The following is a 24,203-nucleotide window of genomic DNA, read 5'->3' as shown; positions in this document are numbered from 1 at the left end:
AGGGAAAGTGAGAATCGCCTCCAGGCTGTAGGTGTGATAAGATGAGGGGCTAAATGTACTTGTTTGACCATTAGCTGAGGCTCCTGCTCTCCTGTACTCCCTCAGGATGATTGAGTCCACGTGAATTACAGGTATCTCTCTGTTCAGATTTGGACCCCTGTGCTGATTGCAAAAGGTGCCCATGGCTTGTAGCTCACATGGTTCTAAGATTAAAGGGAGAAAAGTAAAAGAGAAATACCAAAAAACTGAAAGCAACTTGAAAAAAAATTAAAGCAGCAAATCTGCAAAAAGTACCAAGTTGAGGGGAGAGAGAAAATGATCTGATTAAGGCATAGATGTTTGAGAAGAAGCTGTCAGAAAAAAAAGAAAACTAGTTGCAGGACTATTTGAGTGAATATTAGTTATTTCAGAAATTGTACTGACTGGCGGAGAGGGAATGAGGGAGATTGAAAAATGAAAGAAAATGGATGATAATATAGCCTAGGTTCTATCAGATAACATATCTGATATAGATGCTGTTTAAAGGCCAGAGTGATTTGACAGTGAAGCTTCAATTTAGTAACCATAAAGAAGTGAAATAACATTGGAAAAGTTCTGATTATTTCAGTCAAAATGCTTTTGCCTCCTGGAGATGCTTGCTGAAGACAGACATGCAAATAAGTGTAAATTTGCAGCTGAAGGCTGACCATTGAGTTTTTAATTACTTATGTTTTTAACACCTTGTTAAGGTGATACTGACTAAATTACTTCCTGGATTGTTGAAATTGATTGACCAAAGAAAGCTTCTGTCAGGAGACAGGTCTATGATTTTGCAATAAAGAGAAAAAAAGTAAAAGAGCTAGTAATCAAGGGAAAGGACCTAATATATGGAATGTACCTCAGAACTGAAGGGACACAACTGGTATTACAGTCTTATAGCAGTTTTGTACTTATGTTCTGTTCCACTCTTCTTGGGTTTTTTTACTTCTTTCTGTAATAGGCCTCTTATATTCATGTTCCTTATATCACTTCCAGCGTGGGCTTTGTTTCAAACTTACTGTAGGTTAGAAATGTGGCACAATTTTTAAAATGTATTTTTGCCTATATGTTAGGAGACCTTCTTGCTCAGAATTAAAGTTGATTTTGTCTGCCTGAGAGACAAAAAGGCATTTTCCCTCAAAGAGCACGGTAGCTGGTTGAATTATTTTGCTTAAACTTGCAGGGTAGAGTGCAGAAGCAGAGTTAGAAGGGGGGTATTAATCTTGGGAAAAGAAAGAAGAAACAGGAGTGCAAAATTTAACCGTGTGTTTCATGTGTGGAAATAGAAAATGCTTAATATCTGCCTGATAGAACTTGGAAGATGACTGTGAATTCAGGGATGACTCAGCTACTCTGGGAATCATCAACAAGCAACACAATATAGCCCATAACAAGCTTACAGGAGCTCAGATATTTCTTTCCCCAGTAGGTTAAAAGAACATGTAATCTTCCATTTTTACACTTACTTATCATATGGTATGTTTTTATAGCAAGAAAATATTTCCTTTTTAAATTTCAAATTAAATTCAACAGTTTGTGACTGTTTTGAAAAGATTAATCCAACTAGATAAGCTCATTCAGTTGAAAAAACAAAGCTATAAAACCATTTTTTGCCTTCTTAAATTGTGAACTTATTCCATATTTATTCTCATTTGCATGCCTATCCCATTTTTGCTGTCTGTCTAGACAATACAAATAAAAAAGTAAATTTGCACCTTTTCAGTCCGAGACAGTGAAAGAGAAGATCCAGATTGTTCCACAAGAATCGTCAAGAAATGGAGCAGAATGATTTTGCTAACAATCTAAAGTAAATTTGATGAGGAGAAAGCCTCTGGTGTCATTTTCTCCCAAGTTATCTTTTTATGAAACATGGTTTGTCCAATATTTTCCATGTAGTTATTGCTTTAATAATCTTGAGTTAATGCATTTCATTACCTTCCTGCACAGCATCAGTTGTTGTTTCTTTTTGCATATACAGCCTTTAAATAATAAGTGAGGTGCTAATGATGTCATCAAAGACTCTCTGGAAGAGAGAACATTATGTTAGCTCTGTTGTACTGAAGGAAGTTGTGTTCTGTGCATGCATTGATTGCTTGTGTATTTCTCAGGGTGTGATTCAGTGGATGTTGACTTGCCCTGCGTTGAGTGGGAAATCATCTTAGTCTCTGAATGGAGATCACATCTAATAAATGAGAGCAGACTATTTCTAAATGTTCAGGAAACTTAAAGGGATTTAACTTGAAAATTTAGGTGTGTTGATAGATCTTCCCCCCTTACTATATGTCATGATATTTTTGTCAACAGCTGTAGATTAATCTTGCAGTGCAGTCTCTAGTGATATTCCTTGTCAGATTGTTTCCTCAGAAGAAAATCTACACAACAGTGTTTCTGTTTCTTTCCATGAACAATACAGGGAGCATCCAAGCATCTTTTCTGTCTCACAGATTAGATAAAATGTTCTTCATGCTTCCCTTCCCCCTTTCACAGGGTTTCTACTGTATACAGACTGAATAATTTTCCTTTTCAAATGTTCAGGTTGTTTGCTAGGTTTTTAAGCAGGCCATTGTGAGCTAATTGTGCCAATAATGCTCCTTTTTAGAACAGAAAATCACTGTGGTAAGTAACCTATGACCAATATGTAGTGACTTCATTTTAATGGGGATTTTAAATTACTCTGAAAAGGTAAGAGAGTTGGGGACATACTGTTTCCCTTCCTCCCCTACTAGCATAGGCTTCTTGTGAATCTCTGATTAACCCAGTTTATGGCATAGTTTTTGTGACAAAACTGTCTGTGTTAGGAATGGCCAGGTTTGCCAATTAGAATTTTATATTTAAAACTTAGCCAAATAGGCATTCTAAAAGATTTTTATCTCATAACAGTGTTTTACAAATACTCCATTTCTCAAGACCTGTGGTCATAATTCACAGTGTTGTGGCAAGACAGTGCTGTGAGAAGATCCCACTGGGAGAAGACAACTGGCTGCTCTTTAAGCTTTTGGGGTAACTTCCTTGCTGTACCCTGTTTCAGGTAACTGTGGACATGGGAGCTCTTCCTTTTGTGCTTGCCTCTTTAGTTCCTTATGGCGTGAGGTTTAGAAAGACCAAGGACAAAGTTGTAGAATTCGTGTTTGGATTTGACCACTCTGTCCACCAATTGGTGTGATTTAACTTTGCTTTATGAATCAGTAGCAGGAGGGTGCTGCCTCTTGGGTCAGGAAGGACAGCACTGTGTGTTCATGGCCAGAAGATTATTTCCTCATTCAATACTCCAGATTTCCCTGCTTAGCTTGCTAAGCTGCTAGTAGGTTTTTTAACTCTTGGCTCCTGTAACAAACATTTAAAAGTGATCTAGTTCTTGATATACACAGTAATCAAGCAATTATTTACTAGCAAACCTTGTTCTACACCTTACCAAAAAACCTTACCAAAAACCAAAAGACCCACAGAAAACCTAACCAACAATAACAAAAAAACCCGAAAACCAACTAAACCACAAAAACAGTGGGGTTTTTTTTATGTAGCATGTCTCTTCATGCTTCTGTGCCTGGTAATAATTTTCCCTTTTCTTGAGAAATAAGATTGCTTCTTTTTGATTAGATAGTCAGTCTTGACTGTTTATTCTTTTGAATATGTGATTTGGTGCTATGAAGAAGGAATTTAGCACCAATCTGTTTGTACACAGCAAGAAATAAATGAACACTAATTAATCACCGTTGGCTGTGAACTTAGAGCAGCATGACATGGCCTATTGGTCTTGTTGAAGTTGTTCTTAATATTGACCTTTATTATGTATTGTGATAGCAGCTAGGAAGCCTAATGAAAAAATCAGGATCCTCTTGTGAACACTACAGAACTGTTTTATGAGTTACTGACTCAGAGCTCTGGGTAGAGCCCCACTTTGCTCTTCCTGAGGGACCTGAAGTATGAGAGCAGAGGGAAAAAAGAAGGGATATAAACCAGCATGAGGAGCAGAAGTGGTGGGTCTTCTTATGACTTTTGGGTGTGTAGAAATCTAGCTTTAATGGAAAACTGCGGTGATTTCTGGAGTGCAAAAAGCTGAGAGGGTTGGCTAATTGGAAAGCACACCTGAGTTGTTGGGTTGGAAGGGAAACTAAACACAAGTTTGTTTTTAATAGGAGGTACAGGGGCTTTCTGGAGAGAGAGCAGTGCTAGGGGCTCTTATGCTTGGGTGCTGGGCTGCCTTGGAGGTTGGTGCTTTGTGTCTGGTGGAACAGTGAGGTGGTAGGAGGACACATATAGGGGAATAGGAGCTAGTGAAAAATACTTGAGAACCACTGGCTTGAAAAGATGCAATAAAAATGGAGTAAACACAGCAGTTCACAGCTTGCTGCTGGTTGCTTAGTCATTGTCAGCTGGAACTGCTTTTTACTAGACTGCCAGAGAAAGGTTGAAAGAAAGAATTTAAGAGCAAGGCTATCAGTCAGAAGTTTTTTAAATTTTGTTTCTTTGTTTAGAATGCTGTTCTTTTTTCCCCTGGACTAAAAAGGCATCTATGTGACTTGAGGGCAGGTGGAAAAAGATAACATTCTTCCACTTCAGTGTTGAAATGTTTGGCCTTTTGTGGTTTAGTTTAGTCTTGAAATATGTTAGGCTCTCTTAATAAATAAATAAGCAATGAACAGTGCTATATACAGTAACATCAAAAGGATGAATCAGTATGTGCTGTGTAGCCTGAAATAGTGGATCAGAGCCTTTGCAATGAAAATGAACAAGAGACAGTGAGGCGTAGACATCAGCTGTAAAGTGGAATGTGGTGAGAGGGAGAATACTTTTCCATGTTTTGTAAAATATTTCTGTGATTGAAGTAACTTTTTTAAGGTTTCAAAAATGAGTATCAAAACAAGGCCGCTGTATCCTAACTAATGGGGAGGAAAAAAAGTTTTGAAAAATATGAGAAAAGATCAACAATACAGTGTTACAGAAAAATGTTTAATATCCCTTAAATATCAATTTCAAAGAGTTTTGCTTTCACTGTATTTTTAAAATTTATTTATTATACATAAATATAAGTATAAATAAATATTTTATATGTATTTGTTTTTGAAGGCAGATTATTAGCAATAAAAATAACTAAAATTAGTGACAAATAAAGCACTATGGGGTGTAATCTGTTTGAATTTCTCTTAGGCCTTTGATGTGATCTGCCACAGCATCTGTCTCTCTTATTGGAGAGAGATGAATTTGATGGGCAGATTGTTGGGTGCATGAGGTCTTGATGGATGATCACATCCAGAGGGTAGTGGTCCACAGTGTCCCAATGGACATGGGTGACAAGTGTCTGTGGTCCAGTTGGACCATACATACTGGCAGCAGTGCTGCATGGACAAGGGGGTCAAGTTCACCTTCAGCAAGTCTGCAGACATCACCAAGCTGAGTGGTGCTTCACACCTGAAGGACAACATACCTTATAGATGGACCTGGACAGGCTCAAGGAATGGACCCGTGGGAACCTCATGAACTTCCATAGGGTCAAGTGCATGCACCTGTGTTGGGGTAACTCACTTTATCAATGCAAGCTGCAGGATGAATGGATTGAGAGCAGCCCTGCTGGGTCTGAGAAGGATTTGGTATTGGTGGATGAGAGGCTGGGCATGACCCAGCAATGTGCACTCCCAGCCCAGATAGCCAGTTGTATCCTGGGCTGCATCCAAAGCAGCAGGATGAGGGAGGGGATTCAGTGCCTCTGCCATGCTCTCATGAAAACCCCTCCAGAACTCTGCATCCAGCTCTGGGGACCCCAGCACAGAGAGGATATTGACCTGTTGGAGTGGGCCCAGAGGAAGCCAAGATGAAGTACAGAAGACTGTAGCACTTCTCCTATGATGAAAGGTTGAAAGGGCTGTGGTTGTTCAGCCTGGAGAAGAGAAGGCTTTAGGGAGAATTTTGCAATTAATGTGTTAAATCATTTGGACAGGTTGCCCAGAGAGGTGATGGATGTCCCATTCCTGAAAACATTTAAATTCAGGTGGAATGGGGCTTTGAGCAAGTTGGATCTAGTTGAAGATGTCTCTACTCGTTGCAAGGGGATTGGCATAGATGATCCTTTTAAATGCAGATTATTCTATGGAGTTAAATAGCTTGCTCTTAATTTGAGCAAGGACATAATACTGCAACTCTCTGACTGGACATTGCATTTATAAGTCACAGAAGCATAGAATGTTGAGGGGTTGGAATGGATCTTAAAGACCATGCAGACCCAACCCTACATGCCATGGGCAGGAGCATCTTAGACCAGGTTACTCAAAGCCTTATTCAAGCTGGCTTTGAACAGCACCAGGGTAAATAGTATTCATAATGAAGTTATTTTTTAGATGAGATATTTGTGCTTTTATCTGTTTATAGTAGATAAAGTGTAGTGTGAGAGAGAGAGATTACCTTTGATGCCTGCTTTTCTTTGCTATGTTCTACTGTCTGAGGGCATGAGCTATAACTCTCTCAAAATGAGTATTCAATATATTCTCTTCTCCTATCTTTTGAGTGATTATCCCAGTGGAAGTAAAATTGGAGCCTTGAAACTGATTGAGAAATGTCTGTTCATAGAAGTGCTTGATTTCTTTCTTCTGGATTAATCTTTGAATATATCTTGACATGTCTGAACTTTTTAACTCAAAGGAATGAATATTGCTTCCTTCCATTTATTTATATTTTAGATGGCAAATTCATTAGCTTTCCATGATCACTGAGTAGCTGTCATCCCTCATCTGCAAAATGAGTGGTGCCCTCTCAATACAAATACAAAAGTTGTATTCCTTTCAGGAGCATCTTAACATCTCCTTTACAGTATTTCCTCACTCAGATGTTTATAAGTTAAGTCAAGTCCCAAGACATAGAGAGATCTTGCTTTTAAAGAGAGTCCAAATTGTTTAAAAATATCTCTTGCCTTTGGAGACCAGAGTCAGGCAATTAAATATTTGTGTCTTTGAAGAAAAAGGAAGGGAAAACCCCTGAGTTATTTTCCCTAGTTGCCTTGCTCAGAACAGGGGCATGAGAGCAAGCTGAATATTGCATGATTCAAAAATAAATTAGATTGTGATGGGGAGGTAGATGTCTGAGTGAAGAACTCTGCCATTCGGTCCCCAGAATATGTTATAAAACTGCCACAGGAGCCCTGAAACTGTCTCTTCCAATCTGATATATGGTGTGTATCATGAGATTATCTGTCTTCTATTGGATGTAAAACCCAGTGTGGATTAGTACTGTGAAACACCATGAGAGGTTGCCTAGAGAGGTTGTGGATGCCCCATCCCTGGAGGTATTCAAATCTGAGTTGGATAGGGCTTTAAGCACCTGGTCTAGTGGAATGTGACCCTATCCATGGAATTAGATGGCTTTTAAGATCCCTTCCAACCCAAATCAAATCATTCTGTGATTCTTTGAAAATCTAGGGGGTAAAAAATAATCATCTTTCCTTGGGTAGAAGTTTATTTACTTAATGTGTAATCAAATGTGGCGTCATTCTTTGGGTTAGAAAACCCGTCCTATTGTAATGAGCCAAGCCTCCTGAGCTTTCTCAGCACTGCCCCATTTCTAGAAAAACTGTCTTACAAAAAATGACAGAACAGAGTGGAATTTATAGAGATGAACATTTATATCTTCACCTGATAATTTTGCCTGTTAGAGCACATGAAAAAAGCCAAATTCAAGTGTTTGCCCTTTGAAAACTTTTTTCCCCAATGTCAGATAACCTGCCATTAAACCTTGTCTCTCCAGTAGGCACAGACAAGAGGCTGTTTGCCATTAATTGATTGTTTGGCCTCTCTGTGAAACATGAAATATTGAAGTATAAAGAAGATTTTATGAAGTGATTAACAGTGACTCTCAGCCACTCTATCCTTTCTGTCTAAAGAGGGTTGGTAACCAGACCTTGTAATAATTCACGCTCTTATCAATTTGTTCAAATTAGCTTTTCCTTCTCTTGTAGTTGTCATCATTCAGTTACAGCCTGTTTTATCACCCAGAGCTCTCGGCAGACCATGGAATATTTTACTATGCTCAGGTGCTAGTACAAGATTGAAAGCTTATTTTGTGATGCTTACTGAAACTATTTCTCTTTTGATCTTCTCTGGATCCAAAAACTTTGTCTAAAATTTTTGTCTGTAACTGAATGATGCTTTTGTCTTTTGCAGAAGCCTAGCTATGTAGGATTATGATTTTCTGGTGTGTGGCATGGCTTTATTGTCCACTGAATTCTACCTTGCAGTTTCTATTATAATGCAGTTATGGGATGATGAATAATAGTGATTGGTATAATAATAATTGGAATAATAATGATCTGTATCTTTTCAGCAATGTGTTTTAATACAAATACTGTCAGAGGAAAAGATTAGGGCGTAGCAGCAGTATACAGGAGACTGTCATGCTTTTCCTGTATATAATAAATCTGTCTCATTATATGCTTATGTGGACTAAACAGAAGTCTCCAGCTTTTCAGGTGTTAAGAGTAGCCTTAGACTACAAATGGCACTTCTCAGTAATTCTTTTCAAAGACATGTGTTCTCAGAGGGCTGCTGGTTAAACCTGTAAATGTCTTATCAAGATCCTGTTCTCCAGTTCTTATCTCATCCTTCACCTTGTTTTTCATGTACTTTTTGAAGTCATAACTTAGAGATGTACTTTTTTTTCTTACTGAGAGGAAGGCCAGAGTGCTTGACATAGGGTCAGCGCCATGCTAGTGAGCTATATGGGCCTGCCCCTTCCTCACTGGCATGACCTGGGCAGAAATGGTGTCTGTCCCCATCACCTTCATATTAGTGCCCAGTGAACTGCCTGTGTTTGTCATCAGGTTGTTATTTCTAGCCCAAAGGAGAAGACTAAGCAGGAGGATCTGAAGTAATGCTAGAATATACCTTTCAGTCACAGCCACAACTAGGTCACCTGCCACCAGCCCTAAAGAAGCATCCTCTTATGGCTGACGTCTGTGTCATTGCAAAGGACTCCTTCCTCTCACTGGAGAACTGCAGCACATACCCTGTGCAGCAATAATGTGTTTGTAGTTGCCTCATTACAGCCTCTGATCCTGGATTGGATGTTGATGTATTTAACCACTTCAGTAAGACAGTGGTTTAGAGGCAATTAATCTGCAATATTTGTCTTCTAAGGACTACATAAAAGCCACTTCAATAAGATGGATGCTCTTGTTTTTGTAAACAAATAAGTGTGCCCCTGCAGAGCATCAACCCTCTCACCTTTTTACTATCTGCTCATTTAGGAGTGGATGAATGAGTTGCAAAGAAATAAATCCCTTGTGTTACATTATTGTCCTTTCTTCATGGAATCCAGGTTCTGTTGCACTCATGGAGACTGCAAGTATTATGCACATTTACCATTTAAAAAGTGGGGTTTTACAACAGTCTGGCAATTTCTTTTTATGAAGTCTTGCACTTCAGTATGATGGTTTTATTCTGTCAGATTCCAGTATTGTTATGGTGTTACTCTGCAGTTAAAGTTTTTATTTATTAAAGTGCCTGTGCGTGTGACTTGGGATCTTGAAATGGTTTCAGTGGTGTTTATCAGCGTTTGCTGTAGGCTGGATTTGCTTTGCTTTTGCTAGACATTAAAGCAGGTTTTCTCTGTGGAACTCACAGCAGCTGGAGTGATTTAGCAGGATTTTTCTTCAATATGCAATCTCTTGAAAAGGGCAAAACTTTGGATCTCAGGAAAAGCCAAAATTTAAGGAGCAATGTATTCACTGCTAAGTCGACTAGATTGTCTGGAAAGTTTGTGTTACAGCAGTACACAAAGTAGAATTTAATCACTTTGCATGAAGAGACAGGAAAGCTTTCTTTCAACCAAAATGGCAATTAAGAGATACAAACTTTATGAATGTACTAGGCCTGACTATGCTCTGTTATTACATCTAATGGGTTTAAAATTACCTTAGTCATCTCACTGCTTCCTCAATTATTCTTTTTTTAAATTTTCAGTAATTACAGCTTAGCTATGATCTACTTGTATTATTCTGCTCAGCTTTTAATATTATAAAATAAGCTGAAATGGTTTTTTTATTGATACAAGCATAGCATTATGGAGTTTCACAAACAGATTTATGAACAGTTTATTTGTTTATACTTAAAAGCAAAGACCCAACCTGTAGCTTTAGGATAGGGCAGACAGTATACTAAATGTTGCTTTAAGATATAAGAGCTTTGGTTTCCTGAATGAAAAAGATTCTGATTTTTCAGCATAGCTAATGTATAATGCTTGCAATAGTAAGTTTGGATGATAGGTTGGCTTGTAGATATAACTAGTACATCACATATCTTATCTAGTCTTGCTGCTTTTTCTTTCTACTAGCCTCTCAACCTATTGCAAAACAGGAACATGTGAATAAAAAGCAGTGGACTCTTAAAATCCCATCTTCAGGTTGAGTCAGTACTAAGCACTCTCTACCACAGTCTAAAACTAGGGTAATTCATTTTTGAGAGAAGTCAACTTATACTGAGTGTGGTGTTCTGGGAGTTTGATAGGCAAAATGCAATTTCATTCTTCAGAAACCCTGATGTTTTTGCTAACTGTAGTTGTCCTTTGGTGGTGACAAATTTCTACTAAACAGCAGTTCAGGACTGTTGCTTCTGAGGTGAAAGGGAAATTCCTTATGTTGAAATTTATTGTAGTCATTCGAATAGCATCATTTCTATTCTGTGGGATGTTCTGGGCTTTTAAGGAAAATGGAAAACTTTCCATTCCAAGTAAAATATTTTTTCAGGAACTAAATCCTCCAACATTTCTTTATAATTAAATAGTAATTTTGGAAAAGCTGTTAAAAATAGAATTGCACTGGAAAGCTTAGTGCAGTCTTTCTACTCAGCTGCAGCCCTTCATTCTAAGTCTGTAGAAGGGGGCACTTGTGAACTCCCTTGACAAGAACCTGATGTGCTTGGCCGCACTGGCTTCACAGCTGTGGCAAACATCTGAGCTCTCCAGAAGCCCCTTAGGAAAGCTGGTGAAACACCAGCCATAATTCTGTCAATATTTTGCTAGAAATTCCTCCAAACCAGTAAAATGTCTGTGAACTGGCATTTTTCCACTGCAGCCTATTGATCTGGAGCATTCTTCGAAAATTCTTAATACCTGGTGCACATTCTGCCCTTTCCATAGCTGTACTCCTTCTGGTCACCACCATTGTTCAAGAAAGAGCCTACAGCAATTGTCAGGTGTTGAAAGGTTTTGTCTGAGGAATTGACACTCTATGTTTGATCTTGCAGGAATTCTTCAGTGGGTGAAGCTGATAGATAACTTTGAGGCTGAGTACGAGTATGTCACCAATGAAGGAACAGTGTTCACTTTCAAGACAAACCGCCATTCTCCAAATTATCGGTTAATCAACATTGACTTCAGTGATCCAGATGAATCCAAATGGAAAGTTCTCGTCCCTGAACATGAAAAAGATGTTCTAGGTAAGAGTTCATGTCAAGTTAAAGACATTAGGTTCTGCTTTTTCCAAATCAATTCAGTAATTAGTCCGTTGAATGATCTTTTACAGACTTTCTTGCTTTTGTCCTGTGTTTAAACTTTGTTTAGGATTGGCAATTGAAAGACTTGCTGAGATACACACAATTCAGAATATCTTCTTCTCTCTCTCCAACGTCCTGTGTGGCCCTAGTGAAGTTGCTTCATCTGTCCTTGTTTTAATTCTGTGTTTGTAGGAAATAATGGGAAAGTATTTTCCTTCTTTATGTCAGTGAAATAAATGTTTACTTGACAGTCAGAGATTACAACAAGAGGGACTTCATAAGCAGAAGGAAGGGAAATAGCAAATCTGGCAGTACTGAAGCATGTTTTGAACAGAATTGGTCAGAATTTGAGACAGGATTTCTTTTGTTCCTGGAATAAGAGGAATAAACAATATGTAAAAAAAAAAGCCTCGGAAAAATATAAGGGCATGGAATTCTTAAAGTATAGAACCAAGTTCAAAACATAAATCTTTGATTTTGATATAAGTAAAATGAAGGTGTATTTTTTAATCCAATTATTTTGCAGAAAGTTCTATGGAAGCTTAGAATTAGTTTCAGATAATACAGAAGAACCTCCTCTGGGCCGTTTTTTGACAGATGCCTAGTGTACATTTCTGTAGTTTCCTCTCCATACACTAAAAGATACAATTATGATTTACCTGACTAATGTGATTAGTTTTTCAAAAATACTCTGAATTTTTTATTAACCAATTTTAATACAAATTCCCTCATGCTTATTACTTTTCCAGTGAAGAGCTGCTTTGTAGAATGAGTAGAATTCTCTTTGTATATGTGATTTGATATGTGCATATACAGTAACTTCTATCTTTCCTCACTGAGACAAACCTATTTTACTACCATTTCCAAGTCATCTTAAGGCTTTTTTGTCACTTAAAAGAAAGTCTTTATTTCTCTCAACAGTTCACAATGTGTCCTGTGTGATTTCTGCCACAGCCTAGATGTCCCCAGTGTGACATAAATGTTAGTTCTGAACATACTCAGAATCACAGTGATGTTGCAAATGACTGTGGTCTAGAATATTGAGAGAATTTTGGTGCATGGAAATCTAGCAAATTAGAGCTTGATGAAACACAAATAGTTTCTTAAGATTGGGAACTGTTTGAATCAGGAGCAACCTGCATTTTAAATTAAGTATATTTCAAGTCCTAAGCAGAGAATTAATAATAGATATTAGTGAAAAATTGCTTTCAAGTCTTAATTTTGGTCATGTGCAAATTCACTGACAATGTGTTAAGCTATGCTTAAGTCACAAGGAGCAGCTGTTTATAAAGTGGAACCAAACTGAAGAATTGGCTTGGACGTGGTGAATGTATAAACAGAATGGGACAGAAATATGTAACTGATATGAAATGTGGTTGCCATGTGTGAATTTACCTGGAAAGTGGTGTAGGCAGCCAAAGGAGCTTTGACCAGTGGTTCTGTAAGCACTGATTATCTATTCCTTTCCAGTAAGATAAATGTCAGATCTGCTCTTCCCTTACACTACACTGTGGTATTTAGGTCAATGCCATTTTGGTGTCATTCTAAAGGCAAAGTCATAATGAGTTCATGTTCATGGACAAGCAAAAAAAAATTAATGCATGCAACATTCATTTAATGGCTTATACACGACAACCCTGACAGTACAGACTTAACAAGAACTGCACTAAAAAAAAATGAAAGCTCAGATGAATGGGTTTTCTGAGGACACTGGCCTCTAGACTGTAAACCCAACAGGCATTCAGCTCATAAACATCTGAAAGCAAACATAATCTGTCATATAAAACCATCAGGGTGACTTTCAGGAATATGTTGTGTGTCATTAATATTTCACTGTAGTTGAATGTGAAGCCAGAACAGGCAATCATAAGTCTACTTCTCTCTTAAGCTTTTTGGAGCAGTATGTAAAGAAATTGGATTAAGCTAATAAATGAGTCTCCATAAGAAGATGAGTTTTAAGTAGATCTTAATAAATCCATAGTAGATCTTACAGTAAAGTAAATTTCAATTGTTCAGTTGCTTCTTTGTTACAAAAACTTGCAGATTAGTGTTGTAGCCTTAGCACCAAGATATGGGAGTTTTATCATGTTCAGGAAGTTGTAGCCCTGAATAAATAAAAAAATCTCACTCCTTTGCTTCCTGTAAACATCAAACAAGCCAGTCTCCATGTCAGACTTTTTTAGTAATTCCAAGTTTGTTAAGGAAGATGTAATTACTGCAATGACAGTTAATAATTCATTCTTAAAAACCTTTTAGTCAAGTGAATTTGATTTGTGTGATAAAGAGATGACAGTGTAATGAGGCTTCTTCTGCAAAAGCTAAGATAGCAGTGATTCAGAGGGTAAATGGGTATTGCTACTTGTCCAGTTTTACTAATGTGTGGGAGTGACTTTAAAAAAAATGTAATTTAGCTGCATTAGTATTTCTTTATGAGCATTATAGTTAGTGATACCCTAAGTCACAAATGTGTTTTATTGGGATATATGGATCCTATGCTGGTGTGATCTGCCTGGAAGCATAGCCTGCTCATTTCTGTGTCTTAAATTCAATTTGATTTCATAAAAGCTGCAGTTACAGAAATAGATTTATTTACAAATAATGAATTCAGGATTAAGAATTAAGAATCTCTTTCAGTGTCCATCTCTGGCATAAAGAGATGTTCTACAAAGTATCATTGTATTTTTATAAAGGTGCTAAAGCTAATACAATCTAACCAAGAAATAACCACACATGCCTACGTGGTGGCATTAATGTCATTTGGTTTCCTCAACATATTCTTTAAGATAGACTTTTCTATTGACTTTGACCCTTTCCTTTTTTCAAGAACTGTTTATAAATGAGATAATTTGGGAAATAAAGGGAAAATCAAGTATTTCCCTCAGTGAGGTTGTACACTTCATGGTACAACTGTCAGCAGGGATTTTACACAGAGATGAGGTAAATTTAGATCTCTGCTCTGTGTGCTGAGGGGAAGGAATAAATGACAGCTATTTTAAAATTAAATTGAAGAGGTTGCCTCAGAGCATATTGTAGCATGATCTCATTTCCTTCCCTATGGTGTTGTTTATAAAGTGTTAGTTTTAATTTTCAGGGAGTCTGAAATAAAACCACAAGAGAGATTCACATCTGACATAGAACTTGTACTTTAAATGTCCACATGGCTGCAAGAAGCCTGCTGTATTGAAAGGCATCTATGAAACTGTAAATGCAGACTGACCATAACAGACCTGCAACCCTAATTCTAAGGCACAGGATAAACTGCTGAGTTTAGAAGATGAAATGATTAATTTTGAGAACTGTGACATCCCCCACTGCACCCAGAGTGCTCAGTACTGGTAGAGCAGAGCAACTGGAGAGCAGCAGTTAGTATCCAGCCCTTCCCTTGTGGCAGTGAAAAGCAGAATAGATCTCCTGAGTAAGGAGGGCTGAGAAATGAGACATATTCCTCAATGTGTTGTAGAGGAGGAGATGCTCAGTTGAATCTCAGTTGACAATTTAACAAGCAGAGGCAAAGCTAGCAATGCTCCCTGTACCTTGTACACGTCTGCACACCTAAACTCAGTGCATGTAAAATGCTTCCCTTACCTCAGCTACAATTCCCAAGTGGGAAATGGTATTTTTCTTTATACCTTTAACCTGCTAATTAATTCATAAATGCTTAGGAGATGGGGACTGGAGTTACTGCAGCTGAAATTTGTATTTTGGCACTGGAGTGAAGCCAGAAGGGTAAGTCTGGAAGGAGCACCAAATCCTTGACTTGTTGAAATTAGATGAAGCTTTCCCATTAACTTTAGCATGGCAGGCTGCCACTGAGGTTGGGGTCTCAGTGAGAGGATATGTACTGTATATTGTGAGGGATTGTCAACATTAAGTGAAACATTTCAGAATTATTCATGTTTTATTCTGTAAATTGCTCATGCTTTGCCTGCAGGTCTACTTGTAAGTAGCCTTGAGTGGTGATTACAGGTCATTCTAATTGAGATCAGCATTGTTACCTGATAATCTGCAGACACTGAAGTTTATGGTCACTGTCTGTGATGACCAAAAAAACCACCATGGCCTTCCAGGTCTGTCTTGCAGCTGCAGCTTTGGCTGTCCATTGAAATACATTAATTATTCTCACTCAACAATACATGCATTGAGAGGACACACAAGCACAGTGCACATCAAGTAACTCAGCAATTCCTGCTGAAGCTGTATGTCTGCTTGGCTCTTCTAGCGTGGTGTGTTCTCCATCAGCATTTCAGCCTGCATCTGTCAAAGCATGTTTGTACATTCAGACACTCCACATGCTGTAGTTACTGCTGCAGAAAGGAAAGGTCAAAGCTGTTTAACATCATTAAGGTTAGTGGCACAGATGGTTAATGTGAGGATTCAACCCTTTTTTTCCTTGAAACCATTTCAAAAAGTTTCTGATGGCAACACTGAAGGTGCCAACTTAGTGGCTTTGTGACTAATGACAGCTGTCAAAATAAAAAAATTAGCTTTTGGAAAGAAGCAGTGTATGAATTTCTGGAAGATTGAACTAGAAGTTCTAGACACAGTTGAGCTCAGTTTTCTGTGCCTTGTTAAGAAGTGTATCTCCTCTAGCCCAAATTAAGCTATTGAAGAATTGTGTGTAACCTATTGTCCTCACCAAAGTGGTCACTGTACTCTTCAGAGAGAACTGGCCATTACCAAGCATAATTCTTCACACCTGCTTTCAACTCCAAGTGTGTTCATCTCTCTCTGATGCCTGAAGCAAGATGCTCAGATTGAAGGCAACCTCTTAGTATTTATTGTATAGTAATATAAATCCAGTGCCTGATGAATGTTGGAAATAGGTAGGTTGGTAAATTTAGCTGTAACCAGGAGAGTAACTGCTCTGTGCATTGGTATTAACTGAAAATAAATTGACCTATATTGGGGAGAGGTTTTGGATAGTTAGCTTTTTAAAAAACATCACTTGTGTGAGTGAAACTGCTCAGCAAGCAATTCACAGTATCCCAGAACTGTGTATCCAAAAGAAATGGTTCAGCTGCACTCTAAAGATGCTTATTTCTTCTCCCCTTTTGTCTATAAAGGGTGTCTACAGCCATGGTGTCAGGCTCAGACAGGAGACTTGAAATCATGCCATCTTAAAAATTTCTAGGAAATAAGAGGCATGCAGGATGCATCCTGCAATGCACGAGCAAAGCCAAAAGGTTGGCTGCTAATGCAACACACCCAACAGCATCTGTGGTTCTCAGTGCTGAGCATGGGAATAACAGAGACTCAACTTGAAGCTTGCAGTCAAAAAATAGCTCTTGTTAATAATTCAGCATTGTTTTTGCTTGCTGTGTATATATGTAAGTGTTGGTTCTTGATGTCTTCTGGTCTTTCAAGTCTGCTTCAATGTTTTGCTCTTTTTTGATTTTTGCATTTCTTCATAGCTGCCATGCACCAAAAACAATTATACAGGTACTGTACACAGAAGCTGTGTTCTTAAATCTCGTGGAATGTTTTAAAAACATTTTGCATTGGCTTCTCATCTGTTGTCTTCACCTGAAAGCATCTAATTTGTAAACCAAAGAGGTGATGGAGAGTTGATATTGCTGCTTCCTAGGCAAGTTCCTTAGTAGCAGAAATCCCCACATAAGCCAGCAGCCTTACTCCTGAGCAATTGAATCTTTTTAATAAAAAATGTAATACCTCTTCATAAATATATAAGTCAAAGTAATAATGTACATCAGCTCTTAATGAAAAAATTTATTAAGCTGAACTGTTTAATTAAATAATTAATGAGGAATTAAAGTATCACCACAATATAATTTTAAAATAAAAACCCCTTAATTTTTTTGCTGAGGCAAAGCTATATATAATATGCATTTTAAGTTGATCTTTTAAGTTGATACACTATATGAAACATTTTTAAAGAAATTTTGAGAGTAAAACTGGACATTTTAATTATAGATGTTGCTGAGAATACCAGTGGAGTTCATGGGATCTCCTACTCATTGCAGAGGCAATAATTCTGCATGCAAAAAAGGTGTGTTATTGTTGGGATGCTAACTTCTAAATTGATATTTTATGTTAATAAACCACTTAAAAATGAAAAATTTGTGGAGTGACAATATTAAAAATATTTTAAATTATTACACATTTTTCTTGTGTATACAGCCAAGAATGATTCTGTATTTCAAAATACATAATTGAATAGAATTATCAACTTGCAGCGTTTATTATGTTCTCCAACCTCACTTAAGAAATTTTTGCCACCCTAGAGCTAAAATTACACATCAATTACTAATTTATAAACAGTGTCATGTTATGCTGTGCCTTATTATTTCAGGTAATGACTGAAATGTTCTCTGGGACTTTGGTTAGAAAATTCCCACATTTAGACTAGAAGCTCATGAGGGAGTTGGAAAGTTTAAGGGTAAAAAAAAAGATGTTTGGGAAGAAGGGAGTAGTAAAGCTTTATTTAGGTGTTTATGAAATATGACTTCATATGTCTAGAAAGACAAGTATTACATTTCACTGGTCATTCAGAAACAATCTAAAAGAATCTGAACATCTTTGAGCTCTAGGGGGTCATGACAGACCTGAACTCTATATGAAAGCATATAGGATGCTTCCAGAATAAAGAGTTTTGACCTTCAATTCAAAAAACTTGTTACCCTTAATGAAAGGGGCACATCATACAACTCAGAACTTCTATTCTGGAACCTGAATATGCAAAGATGCATTTATAAGACTGTCTTCTTTACAGCTTGGAATTCAAATTATTTTGTTTTATAAGACTTTGAGGAAACTGGAAAGAGCTATTAAGATGTGAATAACATAAAATGGTGTAAAACTGAAATTCCATCAATTTTTATATGCTTGTGTTCTAATATTTTTTCCTTCAATGTTGTCACATTAAACTCCATCTCACAGTGCTACTTTGACATTACAGCATACCCCTGTCAGTCCTGTCATATTTCTTGCTCATTTGGTTCCATCTTCTCATTCTTTGCTTCCAGCAGATAAAGAAAACCATTGTCCAGCACTGCTGTTTTTCCCATGATTTAGATTTCCAGTCTGAGTTGTCAGAGAAGAAGTTGTGTATATGTAGTTGAAAGAGAATAAGAATCATCTCCTCACCTAGTCTTACAAACAAATTAAAATGTCCCATATTACCTCCTTCAGGATATTTTCTTTAATTTTTAACTTTGCTTGTATTTTGTCTTGCTTGTATTCAATTTGTGAATTAATGAGATGTTAAAATACTTTTGTTGCAAAGTAATTTCTTAAATGACAGAAATACTGAGAAAGATTAAGATGTTTTAATCTCTTACCTTTCTGTATGAGTAAATAAATATACTTGTCACTAGAGATCTAAAGCCAATGGCACAGGACAAAATATGTTGCATGATACATCATGGGTGAACTGGAGCTCCAAAGAGTTTCTGCACTTTACAGGCTATAAAGATGCAGATTGTGATAGTAGAACCATAGAGATTTTTAGAAATTGCCAGCCTAGACATTTTATTTTAATTAGTTTTAATTTTCTGAAGTCCAGTTGAAAAATTAGCATGCCATGAAGTAAAGGTTCACATATGTCTAGTAATTTTCCAAGGAACAAACTCAGGATGGGAAAAGTTCTTTGGAGCACAAGCTCTCATTCCTGCACAGCTACACAGACAGGGTGGGACTAGAACTAGGACTGCCAGGAGAAAGAAAAAGGCAATGAGCCTCTGCAGAGGGATTTGTTCCTGGATCCTTTGCTGGATTGAGTTACTGTGCTGCATCCTGTTCCTGTTACCTTGCAGTCCCAAGAATGCTGTTTAGCAACATTAGCATCTTGAATAAGCACATGGGGCTTTTTTTAATGGCATGATGAGAACATGACCCCAGAATAGCCCTTTTCTTACACCCTTGCTTGCTTACAAGAATAGTTTCTTGATTACTTCAGCAATAGAACCAAGTACCTAGTAAGAACCAAGAACCTAGTAACATCTAGGTTCTATACCTCAATGTGCAATACAGGATCACATCTTTTTTTTCCTTATGAGTTTAGTTCGAATATAAATCATAATGATTGTTTTGATTTTCATGACTTTCCATAACTAGTGCTGGCAAAAGATAAATATTTTGCTTGGGTTATGCATTGAAATATGTGATATTTAAGAGCAGTATTGATCTATAAATATCCCAAATGCATAAACATATTGACTAAGCAATTCTTTATTCCTGTGTCTGCATAAATTAACTTTAAGCAGCATGGTTAAAGCATTTCCAGAGAATGCCAGATTTTATTTTGGGTTCATTTACAAAGATTTAGGAGTTAAAGGCAGTATGTATCAGAAATTTTGCTGCATGCATTTAGGTATGCTAAAGCATTTTAGGATCAGAATATGTCCGATTGTTTCCTTTCTTATGTTTTTTAATTGTATTTTCCATGGCTTTGTTTTTCTTTTCCATGCTGTGTAGAATGGGTTGCTTGTGTGAGGTCAAATTTCCTGGTTTTGTGCTACCTGCATGATGTGAAGAATATCCTGCAGCTTCATAACCTAGCCACTGGTGCACATCTCAAGACTTTTCCCCTAGAAGTTGGTAGTATTGTGGGATATAGTGGCCAAAAGAAGGACACTGAAATATTCTACCAGTTTACTTCCTTTTTATCTCCAGGTAAGATTTTTTTGTCTCATGTTATTGTTCCTTTTCCTGAGAACAGTGTCTTTCTCATTTTCTGTAGTTTAGTAGTTATTTGGTATATTGGTATATAACTGTTTCCACCCTGTTAGCAGTGATTGTGCACATAAAAATGTATAAGTGTTTGATCCATCAAGCCTAAATAAAGTGCCTACTAATATTTAAGACATCTGCATTAAGACTCAAGACTGGCTTGTATTGGAGATAAAATTATAGCATTCTCACAGTTCTTGCTTCATACAGCAAGATAGAAGGTGAAAAGCTCAGTGAAAGATAATTGTTAATGTGTTTTATGTGATTTTTTTAATCACAGCTTTAAATAACATTAATAAAAGTCACAGAAATTGTTCTCTGACAATTTTATGATTAATTTATTCATAGCCTTATTTGAGCAACCTTACTGTCTGTCCTTACAGTACTTGGTGTTGTTGGATCACTGTAGGAATTTTCCTTGTACAGTCCTGCAAAGCTGGAGCTGTCCAAAGCATTATATAATACAGGTGTGGCAAAACAGTAAATATTCTAGGATTTTGTATAGGGAGTCCTACACAACTATCAATCTACTATATGACAAGAAAATATATTTACTCTTTTACTTACTACTTCTTTACAACCCAATCAATCAATACTTACACAAGACAGGATTCAAATATAAAGGGGCAGATAGGCTTTAGGATCTTTATCTTTTACCAAGATTTTGTATCATAAGGCAATAAAAAATGTTCTTATAGTATTTGACCTATGATTTTGCTTGTTTCAGTTAGAACACAGCAATGTTACATTACAAAAGAGCTGCAAAATCCTTTAGATAAATTTGCTGGTTTTGCTAGAAAGGATTATGTCCAATTATCAAAATTAAGTTTCAATCTTAGCAGATAAGAAGTGTGAGGAATTGCATATTATCTTCCTGTTTACATAAACAGAAATATGACATATTTTCAGTTCCTCTTTTCAACAACATTCAGATTGTTGCAGCCACTGCAAGCTGGTGAGTAGCTTGAGGACACTCTTGCATTTATCTCTAACATCATCCAGCTTGATGGTTCATGGTTCACTTGCCCACACTGTGGGTCAGAAGTTGCCTGCACCATTTGTCTCAGCTGAGCCAGTAGCCTCTGCAGCTGCTAAAAATGTGTAGGGGGAAGAGCCCAGATCTGTTTTAACCTGTGGCTTTCCAGCTGGCCAGCAATAGCTGCTCTCACTGCCTGCTGGTTGCTTAGGCAGATTAGTTTTCTCCTTTTCATTCATTTGCTTAGCATCTACAAAGAATTCACTATAGCACAGCTCTGTTAATTGGGGCAGAGTGACCTGGAATCTGGAAGAAAAAGGTAAGGTAAGAAATGTAAGTAGACTGTATGAGGATAAGGAAAGAATGAGGAAAGTAGACTGGAGGAGTAATTTTTAGGTAGGTTTATGGATCCATTTTAGTCTGTGTGCAGCATCCATTCATCTTATCAGTGGAATAATCATATAAAAGGTATGGGGCTGATCCTTGGTTAGCCTAGATATTCCTACTTACTACTGAAAATGAATAGAATTTGCACCTGTATTGAGTTGGGCTATTTTTTTTTCTAATACGAAACAAATTAACATACTCATGTTTAATACTTACAACAAAATAGTAAATATATATATGAAATAATTAATAAAGCCATTCTAAACCCATATATATTGACACCATAAAATAATTTTTGTTATTCCCTGAAAAATATGATTATCCTTGCTGTCCACTCTAGTCAGATGCTTAGGTGACCACTCTGGCATTTTGCATTTGTTTAGCACCCAGCAAAACATTTACAAATATTACAATGGGTTTTTTTTATATTAACTACTGTGACACTAAAAATGCAACAGAACAAGAGATGCAGTAGCAAGGATTGAATTGCATGTTATTGTAACATTACATTGATTTGCTCTGGAAATGCAGTCTGTGACTGTGCTTATTCTTCATCCTGTGGTTTGCTAAGATGTGGCAATTCTGCCTGCTCTGTGTGCAGTGTTTGCCCATACATGACCTGGCTTGGGCAGCTGCCTGTGTGTCAAACAGCTGCTCTGCTGTTGCTGCCTAGAGGGTTTTACGCTGCACTTCCACATCTTTTTCTAGATCCTGATCTTTATGGGAAATGCTGCCTTAATGCTGGTTTGCACCTATCAACCTGATTAAACTTGCTAGTCATTTTGTGATAAATGAAAAAAAAAAAATCTCAGCAGACTAGAGTAGTCCTACTTTTAGTCCCCTGTTAATTCACTGTGATGGAATAGGACAAATGTAATGAATTTAGGGAAAAGGCTTTATCAGTTGCTAGAAATGTTAGTTTACATCTGCATTTGTTTACCAGTCTCTATCTTCCTGATTCTCCAGTCCGTAAAACTACTTTAAAGAGGCCATTCCTGGTATCAGATAAGTTTCCTCATTATTTCATGTTTTAGTCAGTATAAATTTTTATAGTAATAACCTCTGTAGTAATTACTTCTATTTCCTGAGTGTATCTGATACACACAATGCAGCAGGATTTCAATCAGTTCCTATCCACTTTGGTTAACTTTTTTACATTGAGGATCCCAGTAAAGGGCTTACTGCCATACTTTTTAGTGTTCTTTTCTGTAATATATGTTCCAAATTTTGCAGAGACCAGCTTGTTGTAAAGGAGAACAACAAAGAATAATTAACACTCAAATTAGTTTATGTACCCCATGTAGTGCAGGCATGAATATTGGGATTTTTTGGTATGTTAACCTGTGTGCAAACCTGATAGTCATGTATGATAGTTGTATGACACGTATTCAAATGTTATTAGGGTTCAATGACAGGAAATACATTTTATAGTTTAAATGCAAATCTGTGTAGTGTCTACATAGCTGTAGATTCCCTGTGATTTGGCCTCTGCTGCAGCCTAGAAGTTTTATACTATTTATAGACATAAGTTTTCTCAGGCGCACAATCCTTTGGAAATCATACATACAACTCAAGTGAAGTTGTCTTCAAAGCTGCAGAATCAGGATGTAAAAGAAATTACTGAAAACCAGATTTTGTTCAGTTTCATAGGTAACCTGTGCTAGTCTGCCACAATTTCAAGTGGGTGTTTAACTCTTTCTGTTGTCTGGGCCCTTTGAATTTTAATTTCAAACATTTTATCACAAGGAGAAAATTGTTCATCTGAATGAAATTCTTGATATATTTATTCTCAGTCTGGTGGATCTAAAAGGGAGTGTTTTAAATTTGTCTTTACATTTCTGTTTTTCAAAATTATTGTTGTCAATAAGTCCTTTCTAACTTTATATAAACATTTTTTTCCTATTTTGCTTCAGCCTCCCACTTTTATGTGAGTGGTGAGAATTGCTCTTTCTGCACAGAAAGCCTTTGCACCCTCACTAGATGAAATGCATATATGTAAGTGTTAAACTGTATTATAAATTTTAAAATGTGTCCAGAACTACTGTTTTTCACCCTGCTGAATTTTGCCATTCATGACTTCATCACAGGGCTTTAACTGGCATCTTTTTAATGATGGATATATACTAATCTGACAAGCTTGCATTGCATTCTGTGTTTTAGGTATTATATATCACTGTGATCTGACCAAAGAGGAACTGGAGCCAAGAGTTTTCCGAGAAGTGACTGTTAAAGGATTTGATCCTTCGGTTTACCAAACAATTCAGGTAATAAACATGAACCCTGCTGTCTTCTTCTAATCACCTATGCAACAGCTCAAGATAATTGGACTTGGCTATTGGTGAGGAGACTTGCTTTAGAACCATGCTTTGGTTTTGATATGGAATACTGTTGTAGGTGCTCTAAAGGTTCAGACAAGTATCTCAGTGTAGTAGCGTGGAGACTCCTTTGAAGGTGCCTATTACACACATTGAAGGTCTATAAGAATTTACTAAATTTAAGGTTTATAAAGTTAAGAGAAACTACTTGATTAATTAATATGATCTAGGTTGAAAAAGACCTTTTAAGGGCAAATCCAGCCATAAACCTGATATTCCCAAGTCTATCACTAAATGGTTCACTAAGTCTTTTAAAAACATCCAGGGATTGTGACTCAACCAAAA

The 24,203-nt window shown here is 37.0% G+C and overlaps 1 protein-coding gene across 1 annotated transcript in view; it reads left to right on the top strand.

Moving 5' to 3' along the window:
* PREP (prolyl endopeptidase) overlaps positions 1–24,203 on the top strand; it is an 86,217-nt gene that overhangs the window by 26,229 nt on the left and 35,785 nt on the right. Inside the window, exons 8-10 of the mRNA XM_079298711.1 lie at positions 11,244–11,435; positions 19,926–20,123; positions 23,704–23,807. Of these exons, the coding sequence (XP_079154837.1) occupies positions 11,244–11,435; positions 19,926–20,123; positions 23,704–23,807 (494 nt within the window). The remainder of the gene's footprint in view (positions 1–11,243; positions 11,436–19,925; positions 20,124–23,703; positions 23,808–24,203) is intronic.

This window comes from Erithacus rubecula (genome assembly GCF_903797595.1).
Source record: "Erithacus rubecula genome assembly, chromosome: 2".
NCBI lineage: Eukaryota > Metazoa > Chordata > Aves > Passeriformes > Muscicapidae > Erithacus > Erithacus rubecula.
Note: the sequence above shows the minus strand (reverse complement) of the source record. Positions and strands in the feature narration are given on the sequence as shown.